Raw genomic sequence first — 25,942 nt, forward strand, 5'->3', positions numbered from 1 at the left:
TATTCTTATTCTTATTCTTATTCTTATTCTTATTCTTATTCTTATTCTTATTCTTATTCTTATTCTTATTCTTATTCTTATTCTTATTCTTGGTTTGCTGAGATAGGCTCTTGCTATGTAGCCCAGGCTGGCCTTGAACTCACAGTGATTCTCCTGCCTCAGCTTCTCAAGTGCAGGGATTTGAGGCATGTCCCACCACACCTGGCCTCGGGCCCATGCTTCCTAGCACCTGCTAGATAACCCCTGTGTTTGTGGAGGTGGGGGGCGCTAGAACTGCAAGGGCGCTGCTGAGCTGCAGGTGGCGGGCAGACACGTGGGGCCTCCCCGCAGGTATAATCAGCGTGAGCGACTGGGCGGTGGCTGTGGAGACCGTGCTGCGCCTAGGGCTGCCGTGGCGGGTGCTGAGGCCGCAGCTGGTGAGCCGCAGCGTGGGCAGCACCCTGGAGTACTCGGCCTGGCTGGAGGACTTGGCCAAGGACTGGCCCAGCCGCGAGGTGAGCTCTCACCGAGTGCTTGGTCGGGAGAAAGCCCCCGCCTTAGAGCTAGGCAGCAGCTGGGGAGCGCCAGGATGGCTCTCTGCGGATCTCTTTCTTTTCCTTTGCCTTGGTCTGTTTGCAGTACCTCATGATCACTCTCCTTGTGGGAGTTGGAACAGGCCGTAACACATCTCAAAACTTTCCGCCTCCTCTTCCCCTCCCTCCCGCCTCCCTCCAGCTCTTGGTCCCCTTCCAATGTGCAAAAATTCTATCTCCCTATTTCCTATTTTCTGTTTTTTATTTTGCTACTTAATTTATTTACGCTTTGGGTTTCTATATAAGAGAAAGCGTGTGATACTTAAGCTTGTGCGTCTGATTTATTTCACTTAACATGATGGTCTCGAGGGGCATCCATTTTCCTACGCAGGACTCTAGCGCATTCTTTATGGCAGAGTAGTGCTCCATTGTGTGGAAATATCACATTTTCTTCATCCGTTCCTCTGCGGATGGACACACAGCCTGCTTTCGAGCTGTGGCTGTTGTGAGCTGTGCTGCTGTAAGCATGGGCGTGCGTGGATCCCTATAACGTGGTGTCTTCCACTCTTCTGGGAAGACACCTAGAAAGGGACCGTCTTGTGGCTTCCTGTGTGTCCCGCTGTGCATGGCGTGGTTTCCCTGCCTTGCCTCAGGCAGCCTCAAGCAGGTAGGCGTTCAGGCCACTCTGAGACCCGGGAGCCCACACAGTGAAGGAGCTTGCCACATTGCAGAAGCTTCTCAGCCAGGCCTCACAGTCCGGTCTGGGCTGGGCTGCAGCTCGGCGGGGTCCTGTGTCATGCCCAGGCCTGGGTTCAGCCTATTCATAAAGTATTCAGTCAGTAAATACTAACCTCTGTGAAACCCAGCATGAGGTACTTCTGAAAGCAACTTTATTGCAATATACTTACCACCTATGTAATCCATCCACATAAAGTCTGCAATTCAGTGGTTCTCAGCGTACATGCATCCCTCGGGCCGGAGGAGGAGCTTGTTCCGAGACCCCCTGCAGAAACAACAATCTGGGCCAGGGATATAGCTCAGTGGCACAAGCATCTGCCTGGCAAAGCGCAAGGTTCTGAGTTTGATTCCCGGTACCCACAAAAAAAAAAAAAGAAAAAAAGAAAAAAAGAAACAACAGCCTGTGGTTGCTCAAATCCTCCATACAAAATGGTGCAGCATTTCCATATAACCTAAGTACACCCTCTGGGATACCTGACATCATCTGCGATTACCTGCGGTACCTAATGCAGTGTAAACCCTAAATAAATAGTTGTTACACTGTTGGGTGAGGTTACTGAGGACAAGGCAAGTGGTGTGGGCGTGCTCACTGCACACACGTTTCTCCCTAACACGTTTCCTCCCTGGCTGGCTGACCCCGTGGGTGCTGAGCCGGTGGCAGTTGCACAGCTCTTTCAAGAGCTTCAGCCTGGGCTGTGTGCCTCCCGGCCCGCTGGACTAGGCGGCAGGCTGGAAGGGGTGGAGAGGGCAGAGAAGCGGTAAAGGAGCGGCAGGGTTTTCAAGAGTATATGGTTATCGGAGTGGATTGTGTGTTAATCATATATTAGGATGAGACTAAACAGAAAAGAAACGTGAGTTTTACTCTTCTAGAACATACAGTCGAGTTTGCTGGAGACACTGTACCGAAACAGATCCAACCTGGAGACCATTTTTAGGATCATAGACAGTGATCATTCAGGTAAAGAAGTATTTTACATTGAGCCCCTTGGTCTTCTTCCCTGTCCCGTCTGTTCCTCTCCCCTCAAGCATATTGGAGGCAAAGAAAGCAGTATTGGTTTTTTAGTGCTACACACTAAAAAAGTACATCAGCAATCCAAGGAGCTCGTGTAGCAACTCTGGAGGCCGAGGCAGGAGGAGCTTGTTTAGGGAGTTTAGGGCCGACCTGGGCAAGACAGTGGGACCCTGTCTCAAAACCAACAGCAACAACAGCAAAAGGAAGCCTGCTCAGAAAGGCATGGGGCAGAGAGGCAGGAAGACAGGATGGGAGCTGGTTTCCGAAGGGCAGTGTTAGATGCGCTGTCCTTTACAGTTCTATCCAAGATTGCACTGACGTAACAAAGGGCTGCAGAGCAGAAAGGCTTTGCATTCTCACTCCCAAAGTTTAAAACACACTTGCAATCTTGAAATGATTCAGAGGAAGTTACAGAAATAGATATAGGAAGGGGCTATAAACATTTTCCTGTTACCCCTGCAGTCCAAGGGGTTTTCAATAACCCAACCTTTTTAAAGGTCTAACTCACATAATATATAACTCACCTATCCAAAGCATGCAGTTGAATGGTCTCCGTATATCTACTAGGGTGTAGAGACATCAGCACTGTTTAATTTGAGTACACTTTCATCACTCCCTAAAGGAGGCCTGGACCCATGAGCAGTCCCTCCCCAGCCTTGGCTCCACCCACCCACTTTCTGTCTCTGTGGATTTTCCTGGGGACCCAAGTGGGGATGGAACCACCATACACAGCCCTGCTGTGCCAGGGGCAGCCTCTCATGTAGCTCAGTGTCGTTAAGCCATTAATCCATGTTGCTGCAGCGTTCACTCCTTATTTCTTCCTTATGTTTGGGTAGACCATATTTTGTTCATCCAAAATCAGTAAAATCAGTTTTATGATTGACAGCATAAAATCAGTTTATAATAGATTTTTGATAGGCAGTTGATAGACATTTGGGTTACTTTTACTTACTGGATATCGTGACCAATTTTGATACAGATATGTACAACTTTTTGTGTGAAAACATATTTTCACTTCTCCTGGGCATCTGCTGCAGAGGCAGGGTAATTCCAGCGCTAGCGGTCCACCTGCTTTGCAGAGTGGCTGAGCCTGGGCACATCCCCAGCAGGGGGCGTGAGATTTCCAGTTCTCCAGGTCCTACCCACTCTTTTTTTTTTTTTAATTACAGCCATCCTGCTAGGTGTGTGAAGTATCACTTTATGGTTTTAATGCACATATCCCTAATAACTAAGGATACTTTTCATGTGATTCTTGGACACTTACAGCATATCGTCTTTAGAGAAACAACTATTCAAATTCTTGGTCCATTTTCTGAGTTGTCTTTATATTTGAGTCGTAGGAATTATGTATTCTGGACACTAGATACACACTTTACGAATATTTCCTCTGATTTTGTGGATGTCTCTTTGATGCGCAACAGTTTTTAATTTTGAAGAATCCAGTTTATTCTTTTCTTTTGCTATTTTCACTTGTGATATCATATCTAAGAAATGGGTGCATAAACGAAGGTCACAAATACGTACAGCAGTGTTTGAAAAATTTATAGTTTTTCTCCTACATCAAGGTCTTTCATCCATATGCAATTAATTTTTGTACCTAGTGTGTGGTAAGTATTATTTCAACTTGATCCTTTTGCATGTGCATATCTACCCCCCCCCCATCATTGTTGGAAAAACTATTTTTTCCCACGTGATCCTGGAACTTTTGTAAAAAAAAAAAAAAATCAGCATGCATAAGTTCCTGGCCTTGATCCCTAGCACTTAAAAAAAAAATCAACTGACCATAGATGTAGGATTCAAAGGCTTTTTTCTGAGATGGAATGTGTTATATTTCCAAGACGGGCCTCAAGCTCTGGGGTCAAGTAGTCCTCCTGCCTCAGCCTCCCCAGTAGCTGGGATTGTAGTTGTATGCCACCATGACTGGTTTAAAGGCTTTTTATAAGCAGAATAAATTAGTATGTGTTTGGGATGATGTAATGTAAGGCTTCTCCGAAGTGGTAATTCTAGGGTGGGTGGGCTATCTCTGCACTGGGGATGTACATATCCATGCTCTGTATCCACTGGTGCCAGTAGATATCTGGTTTGTGACAATAAATGGTGTCTGCAGATGTTTCCAGATGTCCCAGCGTGGGGTGGGCCGTGGAACAAAGCTGCTGCAGGTAGGGATCACATGTGGCCAGCAGTGTCCTGCAATCCTCTTAGCATCCACACAGCTGTGAGGCCTGGGGACTCCGTGTGTTCAGCAGCAGGGAGTAGGTGTCCTTGGAGGGATGTCAGGGGAAATGCACCCAGAGGACAAGTAGGCTCCTGCAGACAAACTCTTCCCCGCCAGGGTTCATCTCCCTGGATGAGCTCAGGCAGGCTTGGAAGCTGTTCAGCTCACACATGGGCATTGTCGGCACTGATGAGTGCATCTGCAGCCTGGCCCGCAGCATCGACTTCAACAAGGACGGCCGCATCGACATCAACGAGTTCCTGGAGGCCTTCCGCCTGGTGGAGCAGTCCTGCTCGAGGGACACAGCCTGTGGGCACCCGGAGGACAGCAGCTGTGGTGGCCTCAGCACAGCCTGACAGCCCAGGCCCCCTCCGACCTCCAGGGCAGTGCCCAGCTGGCTGGAACTTGAACCTTCCATCACCTTGCGCTTGGGTTTGGAGGCCGGATGGTACATGCGTGTGCGTGTGTGTGCGTGTGTGCGCATGTGTGTGTCCATGTGTGTGTGTGCACTTCTGTGTGCAGGTGCTTTTAGGTATATAGTGGCCCACCCCCGCCTCAGGCATAAGTATTTTTAAATTCTGAATTCTACTCCAGTGAAGAACCACTGATAATCCCATCCCTCATTGTGGTCATTTTATACCTTTTTTGGGGGCAGGGATAAGGACTTAAATTCCATTGTTCTTTAACATACATTTTTCTTTAAAACTCTAAGATGAACATGTGTTTGTGCAATAGGAAATGATTTAATAGCTAAGTGACAAGACTGACATTCGATGGAGAACAATAAATATACCTTTATTAACCATGAAAACTTGTGGCCATTCTGATCTTTAGCATCTCCTACTAAAGCTTGTGTTTTTCATGAACGTTAATGTGCTTGAAGCCTCCTTTGAACACTGAGTGGCTGACACTGTCTCCTTCTAGCTGACCTTCAGGACTCTGCGCACTGCGCTCTGAGATGCGCACATTGGATGGGGGAGGCAAAGGGACGGCTGGCTGTGCTGGAGAGGTCTTCCCCCCAGAATGCCAGCAGACTGCATCCTGGCTTAGTTCACACCACACTTCTAAACGTAATGATGCACATGTAACCCCGACAATTTAGTTCTCACTTCACAGATTTTCCACTGCGTACAGAGTAGTAAGCTCATCTTGCTCTGGCTCTTGAGTCTGCGTGCTTGCAGTGTAGATGGTTCATAGTGGGGTGCTGTGTGGACAGCTTGGGGTGCTCCATTGCTGGCACGGCACCTGCATAAAGCAGCACCTGGCCTGGTGTTGTTTGATCCAATATATGCGTTCTTCCTGAGGCTAGTTAGTGACTGCTCCTATTGTGGTCCATTGACTATAGAGGTTTGCACAGCTTTGCGTGGACATTACTGTTAGAACCCCAAAGAGAACATTCTCAAAATCAGCTCTGAAAAAAAGCGAGCCAAAGAGCTGTGGAGAGCAGACCGAGGAAGCCGTTACTCACATACACAGTGCCCACAGCTTGGACCTCAGCACCAAACACCTCGACGGCCTGTTTTCTTAGGTAAGTATTTGTAGATATGACATGCAAAATGTCACTAGTAGTCTTTTTAAAGATAAAAATAAGCCAGGTGTGGTGGTGCATGCCTGTTATCCCAGCACTCGGGAAGCTGAGGCAGGAGGATCGTTGCTAGTTCGAGACCAGCCTTGGCTACAAAGTGAGCTCACAGCCAGCCTGAACTGCATAGCGAGAACCTGTCTCAAAAAGACTAAAAAAAAATAAAAAATAAAAAATAAATAAATAAGAAGTCCCCATAACTCCTGGAAGTTATACCGTCTCCGTGTATCTCAGTGGGCTCACTTGTTCCATGAGATCAGATTCAGGAGCACAGGTGTGTGCTAAGGTATCAAAATCTGTATACATAAAGTTCTGGCTGTTGTAAGCCGGAACAAGTGCTGGAAGGCCACGCAGTGCTGTGAGGTCGCTCAGGCCAATGTGGTCTAAAAAGCTTAAGGCTTTACATGTCAGAAACTTCAAAATGATTGTACGAAGAGCAGCCTTGAATTAACTGGAAGTTGAGTTCAGGTACTCCCAATTTTTGAATTTTATTTCTCTTTAAAACTACCACTCATGTCATTACCAGAGAGGCATAATAAAAAGATAAATTGGGGCTGGGGATATAGCTCAGTGGTACAAGCGCCTGCCTAGCAAACACAAGGTCCTGAGTTCAATTCCTGGTACCAACCCCGCCCACCCCCCCAAAAAGATAAATCCATTGGGTTTCCAAACATCAGTGTAAAACAGGATAACCCAAACCATGTTCATATAATGAGATTCTGGAATTCGCTTGGCTTAATGTATCCCAAACATACATGGGAAATCATGGGGCTGACTGTGTAAAAGTATAAACTGAGCAAAAAGCAGCTCTGGAAGACAGAGGGCAACTTAGTGTCTCCCATGATTGTGGGAGGTCCTGAGAATCACAGGGAAACGCACATCTGAACCACCAGGATGAGGAAGTTTCACAGAGAGGTGTCACGTTTCACATCTCCGGGGCTTCCCACGGCTGACAGCGCTGTCCTCAGACCTCCCGGTGAAGTCCACTCTGGTGCCCAGTGCAGATGAAGAGAATCCCCTCAACTGGCCATTTAAGGTAAAAATCGCGCCCATGTCAAAGCTTGAAAGTCTCCCAATCCTCACAGACTTCTCTAAGAGCTGTATTCTGGTGACTCCCCAGCAGGTTGGCCTCAGTTTCTGCTCCAGATAATTTCATCATTCCTGTGAATGTACAATACCGGGACGTCATAACTCTGCATACAGATGGATTTGTTTCGCTGCATTAGTGACAGGGGATATTCAGGAAGCCTGTGGTTCACAATCACCTGCACTCTTTGCCTTAGTCACTGTTCTCATTCCTGGGAGCACAAAACGCCAACACCTGCAACTCGAAGGAGGAAAGGTTTGTTTGGGTCACAGTTTGCAGTGGTTTCAGTCCATACTCGGTTGGTTCGAAGGCAGGGTGGCTTGGCAGAGGAAAAACAGTCCATGGCAGGGCAACAGGATGCAGAGGGAGGGAACAGGGAGGAGGGAAGGAGATAGGTCCTTCCAGGCCACACCCCCATGACCACCTGCTGACTCTGCTCCACCTCCCAACATCACATGCAGCTATCAGCTCATCAGTGGACTGATCTAGACCCCCACGACCCAGTCAGTCACCTTCCCCAAGCCCCATCTAGGTGCACATGAGGCTTTTGTGAGACATCTAGATAGAAACCATAACATCTTCCCAAAACAAAGGTGCTTCAGTAATAGTCCTGAGGTAAGAATGACAGTTGGGCATGGTGGCAGATGCCTGTAGTCTCAGCACTTGGGAGGCTGAGGCAGGAGGATTTCCATGTGTTCAAGGGTAGCCTGGGATACATAGTGGGTTCAAGGCCAGCCTGAACTCCATGGTGTGACCATGTCTCAAAAAAAAAAAAAAAAGAAGAATGACAGAAAGTCCCATTTCAGTGTGAAAAGTCATCTCCCCTTTTAAAGACCAGAGGTGAGAGAAATGATTTTCAAAGTGAAAATGATTATCATTTTCAAAGTGTTGTTAAATGTATCCAGTGCAAAATTCCCACAAAGGCAGAGATACCCAAGGTGGTGTCTACGTGGGGGGAGGGTTGGGGCTCAGGCCTCTTTCCCTGCTGCGTGGGTCCTGCATGGCCAGTGACCCAGGCCCCTCCCTACACAAGTCTCCCCATGAGCCCCCTCCTATAAGCCCACCCTCATTTGATACTTTTATTTATTGGTTTCTAAGTGTCATATTGGTAAAGGAAAATTACTGAAAATTGTATGTATAATCCTATGACCCAAGGATACAGATTTATTCATTATTTATTTTTCCTCATTTGTTTTAATTATAGTGCTTATACCTTATGTTCTATTTTGCTATGTAACTTTTTTTTTTCCCCAGTACTGGGAATCGAACTCACAACCTTGTGCTTGCCAGGCAGGCGCTGTGCCAATCAGCTAAATCCCCAGCCCCACCTTATGTTCTATTTTTTCACTAAGGTTACATCCACATGTAAACATTTTCCCACATTGCTGTGTAGTGTCTATAATTATTAGGATAATGGTCATCACTTTGCTTTCAAATGGATGTACCAAAGTCTATTCAGATCCTTTCCAGTTGTTCAATGTGTGTGTGTTGTTGCCAGTTTTTTGTTTTAGTAAATAACACAACGGTTAATAACTTCATCTGTATAGCTTGTTTTATAAATTTTCTGCTTGTTTTTTAAGATTGGGTCTTGCTATATAGTCCAGGCTGCACTTTGTTGTATATAATCCTTTGCATGACTATTATAAATAATCCTATGAAATGTGTGTCCTGAGTTATACGGTTCCCCTTGCAAAAACCCCAATCCACAACAGGTAGGTAGATAGAGTAATGTATAATGTATTGGAAAAGACTGGCTCGTGCAGTTTTGGAGGCTGAGTTAGTGCCCGCACGTGCGGTTGGTGAGCTGGAGTCCCTGCAGAGCCAGCGCTGTTGGATCCTGTGTGTCTCAGTGGGCAGGAGACTGGTGTCCCAGCTCAAAGGCAGCCAGGGAGAGGAAGAATTCTTTCTTGCTCCACTCTCCTAGGCTGTGACGGATGGGGGAGGCTGCTCATTTGGGGAGGGCAGTCTGCTGTACTCGGTCTGCAGATTCCATATTAATCCATCCCGAAGCCCCTCACAGACACTCCCAGGAACAATGCTAAACCAAGTACTTGAGTGCACCGCGGTCTGGAACACGTGACATTTAACGTCAGCCTTCACAGAGCCAGATGGGGTCCGTTCAGGCCAGGATGCGAGGTTGAAGCTGTGAAGCCTCTCCCCTCGGCCAGAGGGAGGGCTAGCGCCACTGCGAGGAGTCCAAGACTCTGTGTAGACCGGGCAGGGTGAAGTGTTCAGAAAACTCCAGCAAAAACAGCCGAGGCAGCTTGGAGCTGGAGGAGCCGAAGAAAAGGAGCGGGTGGGTGGAGGGAGGCCTGGAGAGGAAGAGCAAAAGAGGAGGCAGAAGGAGGCAAAGCAGAGAGGAGAGAGGAGGAGGCTGAGGAAGGGCTGTGGTGCAGAAGCCTGAGCAAGGCCAGAGGTGCAGGACTCGGTCGGGGGCGCTAAGGACCCTCAGGGAGCTTCGCTCCTGAGGCTCGGAGGAAGACCAAGCAGAAGCAGAGGAAGAGTCTGCAGAGATGCGTGTCAGGTCGGCCCTGGAGCAGCAGAGGTGTCTAAGAGTGAGGGAAGCTGGAGCAACGTCCAGTGCGATGACAGAGTCCCAGCTCACAGCCTTGGGCTTCCTGTCCCTGCCTGAGGGGCAAAGTATCCAGAGCCCATGGGAGACAGGGGCTGCGCTTTCACCCTAAATAAAGAAACTCTAGCCTGCAGCCAGGAGCTCGGACACTCTAAAACACTGTTCCCATTAAACTCTTCTACTTTCCTTAGTCACTGCTACTTGTCATAAGTTGGCAATGTGTTGAAATTTCAAAATCATTTTCCTCCAGGAGCAGCAGTGAAATCCCCTATCTTTCAGCAAACCTGGGCCAAAGGAAGGAAAACCACCAAGACCACGCATATTGTCCACCCAGGACAGAGCAGAGGCAAGTGTACCATAAGAGAACCAGGATTTACAGGAGGCACCTGTGTAAACAATTCACTGTTGGCGTGAAATCAGTCGAAGTTTGCATCAGGGTCAATAATGAGGGAACATTGGTCTACTGAGCTTCTCCTGGTCACTACGGTAGATTTCTCTAGAAAATCAAAAGCTGAGAAGAGAATGTATTGATTCTGACTTTTATTCCGAAATTTAAATGGAATAAATTTTAAGGCAGAATTTTGTTCAGTTTGGATTTAGTCTTTTGAAAAGCAAATTCCTCATTACTTGTTAAATTACAGTTCCATTGTCTGTGAGAGATCAGATGGCAAGCACCTAGCGTGTTCTGTGAATCTGCCATTCTTACAAATGTTACACACGTGATATATTTCACTGATAACTGATTGCTACAATAAGATATGCAGCAAATGTTCTGTGTCTTATAGTAGCTGCCAGCACCTGCCGATCCCTTACCACTGATGAGCTAGAAGTAGGGATTTTAGAGTTTCAGGAAATGCATCCACAAAAAATGCAATTCCTCCACAAAACCATTAACCATTGCAGATGTTAACTTTTATTTTTTTGTCTTTTTGAGACAGGGTCTCTCTATGCAGTTCAGGCTGACCTTGAGCTCACTTTGTAGCTGAGGCTGGTCTTGAACTTTCAACAATTCTCCTGCCTCAGCCTCCCAAGTACTGGGATTATAGGCATGCACTGTCATGCCTGGCTCAGATATGAACTTTTTATGGCTTGATTTATATTGCCAGATTGCCTTTCAAGGCTAAGCACACCATAAACTCATTCATAAATTCAAAACTTTGAGTGGGATCATTTGTAATTTTTGCTAAAGGTGAACGATAGTGCTCCCATGGTACTTGTCAAAGTAACATGTATTTCACTGATTAGTACCCCAAACTGTCTGCCCTTTTCACTATTTGCAAACTATGGAGACTGAGGCCCAGGGAACTTGTCGGATCTGTGTGTCCCGGTTAATTATTTAGCCAGGACCAGAATCCATGATTTCTGCCTCCACCCAAGATCCTTTCCCACTTTATCTGTGGGAATGGAGTGCTACGTAGCTTCTAAAGAACGAGAACACCTTTCGCTCTGCTTATCCTTGGCACTACAGTTGAGGTGAGACTTTTTAGTCAAACCGTGCCCTCAGGAAATACTTCAGTAAAATTTCATGGCCAACTCTAATTACCAAAGCTATTATTATTCAGTGTCTTTTGAGGTTCTTCTCATGATCATGAGTTACTTTTGTTATTTAAAACGAGAATAAAAATATAGAGTTTTAAATCAAACTAGTTTGATGTCCCCCTTTTAGGGCCATGGCAACGCGACAAAAAATGTAGATACCACTAGATGTCGCTATAAGCAAATGTTCTATGTCTTACAGTAGCTGCCGGCACCCGCGGATCCGCTAGAAATGATGAGCTAGAAATAGGGATTTTATAGTCACAGGAAAAGGATGACTTCAGGGGAATTCCATAGTCTCCTGCCTATGCTGCAGCCAGGTGGCATAGCAAGAAAGAGGGTCACCACGCACTGGAGGAGACAGGGACATCTGCCTGGGAGGGCCACACTTGGACCAGGGGTTAGAAAAGAGACCCAGAAACCGGGCATAGCAGAGACACAGCCATGCAGAGACCCGTTAACCGTGTACCAGGAACTTACATGTACATGTCTGTAATCCCAGCACTTGGGAGTCTGAGGCAGGAGGGTCACTGAGAGTTCAAGGCCAGGGGCTGGGGATTTAGCTCAGCGGCACAGCGCCTGCCTGGCAAGCACAAGGTCATGAGTTTGATTCCCGGTACCGGGGAAAAAAAAAAAAAAAAAGAGAGAGAGTTCAAGGCCAGCCTGGGCTGTATAGTGAGCTCAAGGCCAGCCTGAACTCCAAAGTAAGACCCTGTTTCAAAAAAAAATGTGTAGACACTCTATAGGGAAACAGCCTGTCTTCTTCAAAGAATATATCACAGGAAAACAAAAAAGAGATGAAGGGCTTTAAAAAGGCTTAAGGGACATAGCAAGCAATTGTAACATGTAGAACTTGCCGGATTTCTAATTTAAACAAAGAACGGCTCTTCTCTTTTTAAGACCTTCAAGAGATCTGTGAACACTGACAGAATTTGTGGTGCAATTAAGGAGTTATTGCTCACTTTTGGATGTGGTAATGAGATCAAGGTTATTTTCCAGTCCCTGTAGGTCTCTGCTGAAATATTTACTAGGATTTGTTTCAAGATAGGGGCCGGAAGGTGAGGGAGAACAAAATCAGGCTGGTACTATGCTGACCATTTCGAAGCTGGGTGATGATTCGGAAGGTAATTGCATTTTTTTTTTTTTTTTTTTTTACTTTTTAATTTGATGTTTGTTTGGTTTTTTTGGAGACAAGATCTTGCTATGTATTTCAGGTTGGCCTTGAACTCATATGCAGTATGCAGCCCAGGCTGGCCACAAACTTGTGGTGATTCTCCTGCCTCAGCCTCCCAAGGGCTGTGATTACAGGTGTGTGCCACCAAACTCCCCTCATTTGAATTTTTCTATAACAAGTGTTTAAAAAAATTAAACCTTTGAGGTGGGAAAACTTGAATGACACTTGCCAACGGAAGCAGGAAAGCCGACCCCAGGCATGAATAGAATCAGGTGGGAACCACGCTGCTGCTAATGTGGGCATAGGCTGGAGGTCAGTAAGCAGGGACCAATGGTTAGATTTTTAAAAATTTTGAGTGGAAAACCACCTACTCTCATGAAGCCTGAGTCATCTCATCTGTAAAATGGGCATCATAAACTGTTTTCCAGGGAGGGCATGAGACTTGTTAAAGTAGAAAGGAGGCCCAGGAATTCCTGAACACAAAGCCAATCATGCCTCTGAGTGATTTAACCTGGCTGGATTTGCAGGCATCAGTAAAACTTACCTTGAGCTGTCTATTTGTTTGAGATAGGGTCTTGCTATGTAGTTCAGGCTGGCCTTGAACTTGCTGTGATACGCCTGCCTCAGCCTCCCAAGTGCTGGGATTATAGGTGTCTGCACCGCACCTGGAATCCTTGAGTTATGTCTTGCTTGTGTCTTTATTGAAGAAAAACAGAACTTAAGCTAAACCAATCGGAGCAGCCAATAAACATAATTACAGACTTCTTAGAATGATGGACCAAATAAGGCAGCTTTATATTTATACCCAATCACGGGTTAGTTATGTGCTCATCCTATAAAACCCTGTCTTTACGCTTCTGGAACAGATCCTTCATTCACTTCTGGTTGGAGCTGCCCTTTTCATGAATCGCATTTGCTCCCCAAAACTCTTGCTCCGCCTCAGCTCACCTGTGGAACAGCCTTAAATGAGAGAAGCACATACAAAAGCACTGTGAGCCTCACGAGACACTGCCAGGTTGCCTGCGGTTGTTAGGGGGTGGCTCCAGGTCCGTCACTCACACATGCCTTCTGCACACACTGAGGAGTGTTAGGTGCCAGGTACCGTGTTGGGCACTGCAAACGCAGAGGTGAACAGAACAAGAGCTGGGTGCAGGGCTGCGAAGCTGTAGTCCCGGCTCCTGGGGAGGCTGAGACAGGAGGATCACTCTGCCCAGGAGTTTAAAGCCAGCCTAAGTAACACAACGAGACTGTGTCTTAAAAAAAAAAAAAAAAAAGAAGATAATGAGAGCATTAGCCTCAGACACTCTGGGCCAGTGTCCCAGGCACAAGAACTTTTAAATGTCTTCTTGTGATCATCTGCAGAAGCATGGTGGAGAATCCTTTGTCTAATTGACCTTAGATCAAGGTGTAGTTCTGCAGCAGGCATTAAGATGAGGTGGTGGCTCACAGGGTCCATGGCAGCTTTTATTTTTTATTTTATTTTTTAGGTTTTTCTCCGGTACCGGGAACCGAACTCACGACCTTGCACTTGCCAGGCAGGCGCTTTTGCCGCTGAGCTAAATCCCCAGCCCCTACGGCAGCTTTTAGTGGCGTCTCCCAGGCATTCAATTCTGGAAGGATGGATTGTCTCCAGCTGGCTGTTCCACTGAGGCTCCAAATCAGGCGCCTCCAACAGCTCTGCTGGGATTTTCCGGTGTATGCCTTTCCTTACAGAGGGTTGATCCTTCCTGATTATATGAGCTTTGGGGTTTTGTAAACTTCCCAGTTTCGGTTGTGAGCAAAAGGGACTGGCTGGTGGGAGTTTCTGAGTCACATTCCAGGCCAGAGCTCTGGAGTTTCTACCTCTGAGTAACAAGGATCCTGGACCCCAAGGGTTTGAGCCTGAGACCTCAAGCCCGGCCACACCAGTCCACGCCCGGCACAGAACTCCCAGGGAGCAGCTCCTGGCTTCTTCCAGAAATCGGAAAAGAGAGCAAAGGGCCAGTTGAAATGCCTGAAAAAGAACAGAAAGTCTTGGTTAGGAGACTAAGGTTCCCGGGGCAACAGAAGAAACTGATAGCATGAAAGCAGGGTCCCTGATCCCTCCAATTTGTTCACTGAATGTGTGTGCTGTGTAAGCCACAGAAGTAAGGCTTTGTTTGCAGTGACTCCTATTCCACCTCCTTCCTTCTACGACCCGGGCTCCTTTCTGCCTTAATGCTTGGTGTTCTCGTTTGCAAGGCCCCTGTGCGGGCGCTTTCCAGGCTCAGAGAGCTCAGAGGGGTAAAGCACACCCTCCACAACCACAGACTCCAGATGAGACCTCCGTGGCCCCACCCCTGTGCAGCCTGGAGTAAATGCTCAGCATCCCCCACTGAAGGTGGTGATGCTACCCGCTCCTGCGAGGAGTGGGGAAGTCGAGGCCTGTGGGGCATTTAGCCCATGTCGGTCATACACAGAGCTGTGGCCATTGGACTCACCTCAGACTTCACGGTTGACACCAGGCAGGTCTAAGTCCCTTGCGCCTGGAATGCCCGCAGTCACCATAACGGTGCGGCGCTGTGTCCAGGCCAAAGGCAGCTCTCACTCACCTGCAGGCAAAGCTTCACAATGGTCATCCCCTTACACCGAGCCAGGGCTGTCTCTCGGTGTCAGCAAACAGAATGGTATTTGGGGGCTCGTGTGTGTTCTCTTGGTTTGATTGTTCTTGTTTTGGGGCAAGCCTCTCTGCAAATGCTCCCCACGCCAATGAGGCCTTGACATCATCAGTGTCTGTGGGTCCAGCGGGAGATGGGTCCTTGAAGGCCTCGAGGGAGCTTCCACTTGGCCCACCTTTCTCACAGAACTCACGTTCCTCTGCATTTACCATCACTCCTGATGGGCCATTTTGAAACGGGGACAGACTGCGGTGCTGGGGTTGCAGTCTTCTTTGTCGGGCTGTCTTGAACTCCCAGCATGCTCTGAGCTACAGAGTCAATACCACACCGCACCAGGAGCTTGCAGGTGCGTCCTACTTGAGCTAGCGAGGAATTACCGGATGGGACCTGCGTTCACGTGTCGCTAACAGCCGGTGGCCACTGGTGTCAAGTTTACCCTTCAGCCTGAATCCTCTGGGGATGCATTCATTTCCTGAGATTTTGACAGTGTGGACAAGGTTGGTCACAGCCATCCTTGGCTCTTCCCGAGAGAGGAAGAAGTCTGGCCTCTTTCCTGTTCCTAGAAGGAGCCGTGTTACTGAGGCCAGAGTGCCTACTGCTGGCTTCTGCCATGACAGGACACCCGGCCACCGGCAGGGGCAGGACTTCCGGGGGCTCAGACCACAGGGATGGAAAGGACCGACACAAGCAGCACTTAAAGGTCTCCAGACGTTAGTTCCCAATGTTCAGATCTTCTGGGGTGGGGCAGGTTTAAACAAATGCTGAAGCCCGGCCCGCCCAGGTCAGTTAAATTAGAATGTCTATGGATGACCTGGGCATCAATGATTATCTTTTAAAAGTAAATCTAATGTGCAGTCTCATTAAAACAACAACAACAACTCCACCTTAGAGGATTTAAAAAATCTTATTCAGACCAAAAACTATAGTGGGAGACAGAGGCTGTAGTTATTATTAACGCAAAATATCACAGGACTCCCAGGTTTGATCACAAAATACAAAACTTGTTTCCGAGCTATGTGACAGTGCCAACCTCCATAATTGTGCTGTGCTTGCTCGGTGGAAAGCGCAGGATTAAGGGCCAGCTATTGCCTTGGGACCCAGGTTGTCACATTGCCAGGGAAGAAGGTGTAACAATGAACCTCCCTAGCAGAACTGCTCACAGCCGTGGCTGGACACACTGACATTTGAAATAAGAAGTTTTAATGCTACAGAAAATTTTGTAAGTTGATCTCTTTACCTTAGAGCTTAAATTTGGAATTAACTGTTGCATCACACATAGAACTTGGCAAAAAAATAACACATTGACACGTTTGATCCCTTAAAGGGATTGTAACACTTGATTTTGAGCACTCCTGGTCACTTTGTCACTTTCGCCGCTTCCCTTAGGGCCAGCATGTGCGTGGCGTGCTATAGACACGTGAGATCTCTGAGGGCAAAGGCTTTGACCTGCTTGTCCTCTAGTCTTTGAGTCCAGTCTGCTGAGTGGATTTCAAACCATGTTCAAAGGCAGGCTCCCCACACTTGGACAACTACAAGGGGACCTGAATCAGAATGGTTCAAGATGAGGCTGTAGACAGTATAGACAATGCATTCCTTTCTCACTGATGCTATAACAAATTGCCAAAAATGCAGTGGCTCAGGATAGCACACCGGGATCACTTTCTACAGTTCTGGAGGTCCCGGGCCACACACGGTCTTGGTGGCCTGCCATCAGGCATCTGTGGGCGAGTGCTTGGCTGGGCCTGGCTCTTGGTGCCCATGGCACTGCCCCCTGACACAGAGTAGCAGACTTCGTCACAGTGCAGCAGGCTCTGGATAGGGTCTGAACAACCTTAGGAGAGAAACCAAGGAACAGAACGTGGATGGCTTTTCAAGAGGAAGAGTGTTTATTACGCCAAACCTACCGATGCTGAGGGGGAACGTCATGCCCTGTGGCAGTGAGTTAGCCGGGCCTGGGCCCTGAAAGGGGAGACCCGGAGAACTGTGTGCAGGGAGCAGACCGCAGCTCACCAGGTGGCAGAACACACGGGACCCCAGCCCGCCTCCACCCATAGCCCCTCCTAACCTGGCAGAAGCCGCTGTCCCCACCGAGGGACCTCCTTGCAAATACAAGCCTCCTTCAGATTTCAGTGGGTTTATCTTGTATGTTGAGATTCTGAAGGTGGATCTCCTGGGTGGTAGTGATAAAATAGAAAACAATGCTATTTTGAGCCTGCTGACACCTTAAGGTACTTTTCTAGCTGTCGCAATTCTCATTCTTCACCAGCACAACCCTGCAGTCTGCTGAGGAATTATCCCTGTCTCACCAGTAACCACAGAAATGCATGAGAATCCATCAGGAACCAGGGGCTCAGCCCCACAAGAATGAGGCGGAGGCCCGCCGGGGAATCACGCCCTGCCCTGGGGCCAGGCCGGCAGCGCTCATTCTCTGCGTGTGCTGAGGACACTCATGGAGAGCATCCACGCATACAAATACCTGCCTGTTACCGGGCTCCTGGAACGGGGCTTCAGGGATTCTTACAGACTATACACACCTCATTCATTCTGCTGCTGCCAGGTAACTGCCTTGTATCATGAATAACTTGTCTTCTAAGAGATGAACAGTTAGAAAGGTTGTAAATCAAAGGGTTTACCTCAATATGTTGACAATGACATTTTAATTCTCTCAGTCACAGCATGTGCTTCCATTTGGTTCATAACTATACGGGCTATGCTGATACACACTGACTCGGTATACACGTGAATACACTACGGTCCACAGATGATGGTTCTAGGTTATGACAGGGCTTTACGTGGTTATGATGAAAAGCGAACTGTAGAAAAACAGCAGTCAGGGAGACTGTACAGATAGGAAAGGCTGACCGTCGCTCTGCGCGTGCGCAGTCCCCCCCCCCCCCTCCGCTCCTCAGGACTCTCAGCTGTACAGTAGGGAAGGGAGGACCGGAGGAGCTCACGGGCGGGGGAGAGGGACCTGAGGAGGGGGCGCCTTCTCAGGGGGCCGGGGGTGCGCAGAGCCTGGGCTGGCGCTATGCTCTTGATGGCCTCTGGAGGCTTCCTTGCTCACACCAAGATTACTGAACATGACCTTGTTGGTGCTGCTGGGGGCCTCGCACATGCAAGGACAGCGCTCCGCACTGAGCACAGCTCCGGGCCGTTTCGTTTCGTTTCATTGTTTTGATTTACTATTTTATCTCGGGACAGGGTCTGGCTGAGTTGCCCAGGCTGGTCTTGATGTTGGGATGGTCCTGCCTGAGCCTCTGAGTGGCTGGGACTGCAGGTGTGTGTCTTCACGCCTGGAAAGCTAACGTTTGAAGTGGACATTCACTATAAATGACATTCCAACTCATGAACATGCATCAGTTAGTATAATCTTGTTGGGATTACAGGATCCGGGCTGTGGAGAAACACAGCAATTATATTTACATTCGAACTGCCCTGTCTACCCGCCCTGATCTGTGACTAAAAAGAAAAACGACATTTAACACATGATTAAAAAGTATAAGTCTTGTAACACTGTGGAAGTTTCCTTTCCAAACGAAAAATGAAACAAAGCAGGCAAAAATACAATGGAAAGCAAACCCCGTAGCAACCCCCACTTCCTGCGCATCGAGTCCTCCCGGTCACGATGGAGAGGAGCAACAGGACGAGCGTCCGCTCTGGGCAGGCGGGAAACCAGGGGCAGCACCTGTCAGGGATCTGAAACTCCAGGGAAGCAGTAACTGGATAAGGCCACGTGTTTCCTGTCAAGAGAAATGACAGGCAGAGTTCTGGGAAAGTCACGGGACAGCCTTCCTTGCCTCATCCAGGGTTCTCTGCGTGCTGAGTGCGGTGGATGCTGCCTCGGGCTGTGCTATCTCAAGGCGCCTGAATCCCAGTCTGTGCTCAGTTGCTCAGTGTCCCCAGACCCTCCACTGGGCCCTTGGCTTCCTAACAGCGGGTGCCTCCGCCAGCTCCTCGGGCCTCGGGGCCAGGGTCCTGCTGCAGAGACAGAGAAGGGCCGCCCACTTCCTACATGAAGAAATAATCCTCTTGCTTTACTTCCAGAGGAAGAGTTGAGGGATGAAAGCAGCGCTCCTGGTCACTGTCCTCGTGCTCACGGCTGGCTGCACACCGGTAAGTGACTTTTGTTGTGCTCTCTGCCTCTGAGCTCCCCAGGGATTATTCCAATGGGCAGGCGAGGTGTGACCCACTCAGGGAGAGGTGGCACTCTCGGGCTGGCACAGCTGTGGGCAGCGGCCGGCAGTGGACACAATGACTGCCCCAGGCAGTGGGGTAAGCAAGGCCCTGCTGAGTGGGCACTGTGATGGAGGGTGGCTGGTGCCTTGAGGGGCTCCTGGGGGATTCTTTGTCCTGGTGGAAAAAAAGATGAGTGACTGAGGCTGACTGGTGGAAGACAGTCACCAACCTGAAAACACAGTTTCCTTGAATATCTGTAAGAGCCCAGCCTTGCGCTGGGAGCCAGGATTGCACACTTAACGCAAGACGCATCTGCCTCCAAGGGACTCGGAGGTGAATTCCTTCTTCTTTACCATGATGATCATAACCTTGAATTTCCTATCTCTACCTTCCCTGCTTAATTTTCACAGGCACGAAACTTCCATTCTGAAATGCAGTATGATCCTTTCTCAGTCTGCTGAAGCTGGCAGGTAATTGCTCCATGTCTTTATTTAACCTAAGCTGGGATACTGACTGTCCTTCTGGAAAGATATGATCTAGGAGAAAAAAATGGACATTTTCAGTTACATTTTCCAGGAAACACATGTAGGATTAGAAGATTTTGTCCAAGGTAAAAGTGAAAAACCTCAGACAAGCCTGGCTTGGTGGCAAACATCTGTAATGACAGCGCTGAGCACAGCTGGGGCAGGAGGTCTCAAGTTCCAGCCAGCCTGGGTAGTTTAGCAGCTCAGAGAGACCTTGTCTTAAAACAAGGAAAACAAACAAACAACACGTGGGATGGAGCAGAGTGTGCAAAGGCTCTGGTTCAATTCCGTGTACCACAAAAATACACACGTACATTCATGCACACATACACGAAAGCACAGAAACAAAGCCAAGCCCCAAAGGGCAGGAAGTAGTCTGCAGGGCACACCTGGGGATCTGCTAGCAGCGCCTGCAGCGGGCTGAAACAGCAGGATGAGGCCTCTGCAGACCCGCGAAGGGCTCCAGCACCCAGTCACTGTCCTCATGCTCACAGCTCGCTGCACACCAGGAAGTGACCGGGTCCCACTCCTTCAGGGATCCTCAGCTTCTCTCTCTCTTTTTTTTTTTTTTTTGGTTTTTCTCCGATACTGGGAATCGAAATGATGACCTTGCACTTGCCAGGCAGGCGCTTTTGCCGCTGAGCTAAATCCCCAGCCCGAGCCTCAGCTTCCCAACGCCGAGCTCCCTTAGCTCCTGCCCTTCCACCTATAAGGGGAGGACACCCATCAGGACACTTCACGCACAAGTTTATCCCATGACTGATATAGAAGTGCAGCAATCTCAAGGTTCCTCATGCAAGGACATGATAAATGCTTAAGGGATTGGAAGTGCTGATGACTCTCATTTGCTCATTACACACTGGATGTATGGGGCCGGGGATACAGCTCAGTGGCATAAGCGCCTGCCTGGCAAGTGCAAGGTCCTGAGTTCTATTCCCGCTACAAAAAATACCCCCAAACTATGTATGTACCAAGTCACCATACTCTGCCCCATAAATGTGCACATGTATTTTGTGTGAAAAATAAAATAAGCAGAAGCCAACTGAGTAAGTAGTCAGAAGGCACTGTCTCCATAATTCTTTACTTTTGGGAGAGTCGAGCAAAGCAAGCTCCAGCAATGACCAATCACGCAGCTCAGACCAGGCTTGTGGAATCACGGGTACAATACAAAAAAGTCCTCAAGAAACGGACATGCGAGAAAGTCTTTTAGCGGTCATTAGAGAACTTGATCAGGGCAGAGATGAGGCACCACGGTCCGAGGGCCACGCTGTCATGGGGCCCTGTGCTCCCTCACCCCTCGCAGCCGCCCTGCTCCCCCTCCTCTCTGACTGCTGAGAGAAAATTCGTTCTCATCGCAGGACTCAGAGCAGTTTTTCTAATTTCTTCTAATAAGTTGGATTACTTTCTTCAGAACCTTGCAGAATAGATTGAACCTTAACATTTGCTAATAATCAAAAGTCATGGGGCTGCTTTGTGTCTCTCTTCCCTGCAGGCATACTGGAGGCTGTCTGAGCTCTCCAATACCTGTGTAAATCTTTCTTCTGCTTTTCTCTTGTTCTGAAAGCCTGGAAGAGGAACGAGAGCTGCAAAAGTGAGGGGACATAAGGAATGTGCAGTTGTGTTTCACAGCTTTCAGATGCTGGCCACTTTTATTCTCATTTTATTGTATTGATTATCAATCTTGGAATGTTTTTCGTGGTATTGGGGATTGAACCCAAAGGGTGCTGGTGCTGAGTTCATCTGCAACCCTATATATTTTATTTTATTTTCACTTGTATTTTTATTTTTATTTTGATACAAGATCTCACTAAGTTGCCCAGGCTGGGCTTGAACTTACAAACCTCCTGCTTCCCAAGTACTTGGGACTGCAGTCTGTCAGCACCATGCCCATGTATATGTTCCTTTAAATAAAACTCTGAAGCATTATTAAGGGATGAAATTTCCCACTCAACATTACTAGTTCCTGGGAGAACTAACACTTGAGAATATATCTCAAAGGGTTGCTGTACAATCTGTTGAAAGTGCTGAAGATGATTATTATCCTGTAGTCCTTACAAACTTCAATTTTAGTATTTTTACTCAAAATATCTGGAAAAACATTTTGAAAAAAGGAAATATTCATTGAAATCTACATAACATTGATTTTTACAAAATCAATGACTCTTAAAAATTCTACTTTTCAACAGTTTTACTGTATAGCTGTTTCTATTTGTTTGCTTGAGATTCACTGTGCTGCCTGAATCTGTGGATTAATAACTTTCCCCCTTTGTGGAAAATTATTATCCATGATCTGATTCTCTTAGTTTCTTTTCTTATTGCTGAGACAAAATACTCAACACCCAAAGTTAAAGCAAAAAAGGTTTTTAAGCTCAGTTTGTAGAGGTTTCAGTCCATAATTGGCTGGCTCCAAGGCAGCATGGCACATGGCAGAGGGGCCACAGTCCATGATAGCAGAAGCCTCAAAAGCAGTAAGAGAAGGAAGGGACAAGCCTCTTTCTGTTCCTTATATTATATGCAGGCTACCCACCCTAAGGTGGGTGTAGCACTCATACCCTTCTTCCCAGCAATAGAGGATGAATCCATCACACACTCTATTCAGCCACTTCTGAAAAGCCCACTCCTCATGATTGCATGAGGCTTTGGGGGAACATCTACACAAACCATAACACTCCTCCAATAGCATTTTATAGGTTCCTTTAATTCCAAACACACACTGCATCAACACATTCATTTCTGTGTGTCTCTTATAATTTTCATCCTTCCTTTCAATGTGCTTCAGCCTGAATAATTTCTTCTGACCTATCTCCCAGTTCACTAATTTTATCTTCAGATGAATTTAAAATGATGTGAAACTCATCCACTGAATTCATTTTTTTTACTATGTTTTGCAAATCTAAATTTCCATTTGAATCCACACGTTGCTAATTTTTTAAATTTTTAAAAAATCTTTTGTGCATTTTAGTCAGTTATTTTAAGGTCAGTGTCCAAGATATATTCTTTTTGTTTTGTTTGGTTTGGTTTTTCTTCCGGTACCAGGAATCAAACTCATGACCTTGTGCTTGCCAGGCAGGCACTTTGCTGCTGAGCTAAATCCCCAGCCCCAAGATATATTCTTTTGAGATCTCCTATGGGTCTGCTCTTTTTTTTTTTTTTTTTTTTCCAGTACCGGGAACCGAACTTGCGACCTTGCGCTTGCCAGGCAGGTGCTTTTGCCACTGAGCTAAATCCCCAGCCCCGGGTCTGCTCTTATTATTTACTTTTTTCTCTTGCTTTCATTTCAGTCTTACCAATCCTCTCCCTCCTTTGTATTTTTGGGGGCGTGGTCATTTCTGATTGCATGGGGAATGCTATTTAGGAATGTTGCAGAGGCATCTGGACATCCTGGATGAAGTCGTTTCCAGTAGAGAAGGATTATGTTTGTTCCTCCTTGTGCTGGATGCTCTGGCCACCATGTCCTGTGTCTACCTTCACCGATCAGAGATGGAGAGCATCAGAGTCAGGCCCTCTGGTTTACCCCTTACTCCCAAAGTGAGGCTCTTGGGATCCTCTGCAAAGCCTGGTTGCTAGCCCAGTCCCTTCCCTCTGGGGACTCTGAAATGGGAGCTTTTGTTCCCAGTTCTACGCACCTGCCATAACCTGTACCCCTTTTCCAAAACTCTCTTTGGAATTTGCCATTGCCTTAGGAAAAGAAGGGAGCCAGATGCCTCTTTGGGGTTCTTGCCTCTCCCCAATCTTAGGTTCATAATCCTCACTGTCTGACATCCCCTACCTTCATGATGATGCATGCAAGTATTACCTTTGTTCAGTTCTGGTCTCCCCAGAAAGACTGACTACAAAACAAGATTCAAAAAACAATAATCCATTTCTTTTTCAAGAAATAAAACACTTGAAATTTGTTAGTTACTTATCACACATTTACAAATGTGCATATGTAGAAGTCAGTAATAAGTCAATGCAAATTTAAAAAATGGCATTGATTAAAAGTTCTTGCTGTTTTTGGTTTTTTGCTTTTTCTTGCATGTCAAGTATTTACAAGCACATTGCTGTCTTGATGTTTGTTTCATTAGAGGAAACCACCAATGGTCAGAAGGACTACCACAGCCCCACTGTTTCCACCTACAATGGAAAGTGATCCTCCTCTGACTCCGGGTCCTCTGGTCACTGTCACCCCCACCAGGCAAGGTGATGTCTGAGGAGTGAGGGTCTCCAGGAACCTCACAGCCCACAGCAGCTTCCTCCTCCAGGCTGTGGCTAACATCACAGCTGAAGAGCCATGTTATCATCTCCCTGCTCCTTGTCCCACTGTACACCCTTCCCGATGTAATGCTGCAATAAAAACTTTATGTCATGGTGCTATTCCTTTTCCCATCATTATCACCATTTTTAAAGGGGAATCAGAAAAATGTCGGAGAGACCAGCAAATGGGCTCTTTTCTTTTGGAGTCATCCTATGCCTACCCATGAATCAGGGGTTCCATAACAAAGTAGGAGGGAGGATAATTGGGAAGGCCAAGCCATCATCTCTGCAGAACTTGGGGAGATGGTAGGTGACAGAAGGTTTCTGTTCCCGCCCTATAGCCAAGGCTATAGTGTAAGAACCTGAAAGAGTAAATAAAACCCAAAAGGTACAATAGATATTGTGAAAGGGAAAGAAATTGCTCAAAATGATGGAACAACTGGGATAAGAAAAAGGAGAAAAAGAAAGAAGGGAAAAATTTTTATATATGGTGAGCTTGGATAATTTCACTGCTGATGTCTATTGGTTTATTGAAAGGAACAGTTAATGCTTAATTTTTTTGATCAATTTTGCATGTTTATATCTGGCAATCTGAAAACTAATGTGAAGACAATAATATGCAATATAAGAACCATTGGTGAATTCCGACCATCTAGTTTAGGGAAACTATCATTTTTGATGTTTATTATTATTTTTTTATTCTCTTTAATGGTTTGATCAAACTTTCATTCTTCATCTGGTAATCTTCATTGAATATAATAATACATAATATAAGAACTACTGTTAATTCCTATCATTTTGTTTTGAAATCCTGTATCATTTTCATTGTTTCTATCTATGCTTTTATTTTATATTTTTAAAAATTCTCTTTAAAATAAAAAAAAAAACCTATCTGCTGGCGTTCCTCTACCAACCAGCACTTTGCTCTGTACACAGCAGCCTATTCCATAGTTGTTCTTTGACAGCTTTGAGCCTGAAAAGTCATTCTTTGTATAAAGGTAAAACTTGATCCTAGTCCAACACTTTCAGGCCACATTAAAGAAGTCTAATGTGTCTTCTCAATGCTCTTCTCAATAAAGGTAATTCCCAAGTAAAAGAAGTCTGACACCAACCCTTCTCTCTTTGACATCGTCTGACGTCTCCTAATATCCTAGTGGTCCTCTCCAAACGTTCTCCAGCTTCTCTGTAGTCCCTACCTCCAGTGAAGGTTCTCACACTTATGTGTATTAGGAGAGATGTGATGAGGAAGATAACAGAAACGGCATCTCCAGATCCTGTCTAGTATTGTCCAGGGCCGTTGCCATCCACGTAAGTCCCAACTACGTTCTCTTCAGGTGTTGCTGAGAACATGTCTGATCTCTTCGGTGACTGCACAGTAAGGCCGAAGAATGGACCCTGCATTACTCTCTAACATGGTCTGATCGGCCCCTGTTCAGTGATCTCACACAGACATTTGTGATCTAGACTCCATCAGACAATGGACGTCGGCTCCATAGTTCAGCAGAGTCTCAACAATCTCTGCTCACAGATCACTCATTCAGCGAGTTATGCTCAGGCATCTCCGTGGCCTGGGGAGACAGAAGAACAGGACAAGTGGGCCTCCATGCTTGGGGATTCTCTGAGTTTTGAAACAGTATTTTCTAGCATCTCGTAATGTGCTGCGAACAATAATAAATTATATTTCCACATGCCGCAGAAATCTTAAGGACTTTGAGCTATAGTTTCTCAACAGAAGTAGTGCAGGTAGTAAAATGGGGGCTGGGAAATGTTGGTATTAACTGTGGTGACAGGTCCCAAGAACGAGGTGCCCACGGATGAAAAAAGGAAAGTAGAAGAGACAAGAAAAACAGGAGAGGCAAAAGTCTGGGACTGCCACCGCCCTGATCACTCATCCCAATCCCCTTTTATTCAAACCCAGCACCTCACTCAGACCAACAGGAGA

At 46.9% G+C, this 25,942-nt stretch overlaps 1 protein-coding gene and 1 long non-coding RNA gene across 2 annotated transcripts in view; both read left to right on the forward strand.

The window, feature by feature from the left end:
• Positions 1–5,279, forward strand: part of Ppef2 (protein phosphatase, EF-hand calcium binding domain 2) — an 11,440-nt gene extending 6,161 nt beyond the window's left edge. Inside the window, exons 4-6 of the mRNA XM_013523094.1 lie at positions 331–494; positions 2,121–2,208; positions 4,595–5,279. Coding sequence (XP_013378548.1) covers positions 331–494; positions 2,121–2,208; positions 4,595–4,833 — 491 coding nt within the window. The 3' untranslated portion in view covers positions 4,834–5,279. The remainder of the gene's footprint in view (positions 1–330; positions 495–2,120; positions 2,209–4,594) is intronic.
• Positions 5,280–18,704: 13,425 nt separating this feature from the next.
• Positions 18,705–24,113, forward strand: LOC102012422. The gene is made up of 3 exons (XR_263587.2): positions 18,705–19,177; positions 19,651–19,710; positions 23,832–24,113. It is a non-coding gene; the product is annotated as an uncharacterized LOC102012422 (long non-coding RNA).
• The last annotated feature ends 1,829 nt before the right edge of the window (positions 24,114–25,942 follow it).

The sequence above is a fragment of the Chinchilla lanigera genome, unplaced genomic scaffold (assembly GCF_000276665.1).
Source record: "Chinchilla lanigera isolate Chin_1 unplaced genomic scaffold, ChiLan1.0 scaffold00073, whole genome shotgun sequence".
Lineage (NCBI taxonomy): Eukaryota > Metazoa > Chordata > Mammalia > Rodentia > Chinchillidae > Chinchilla > Chinchilla lanigera.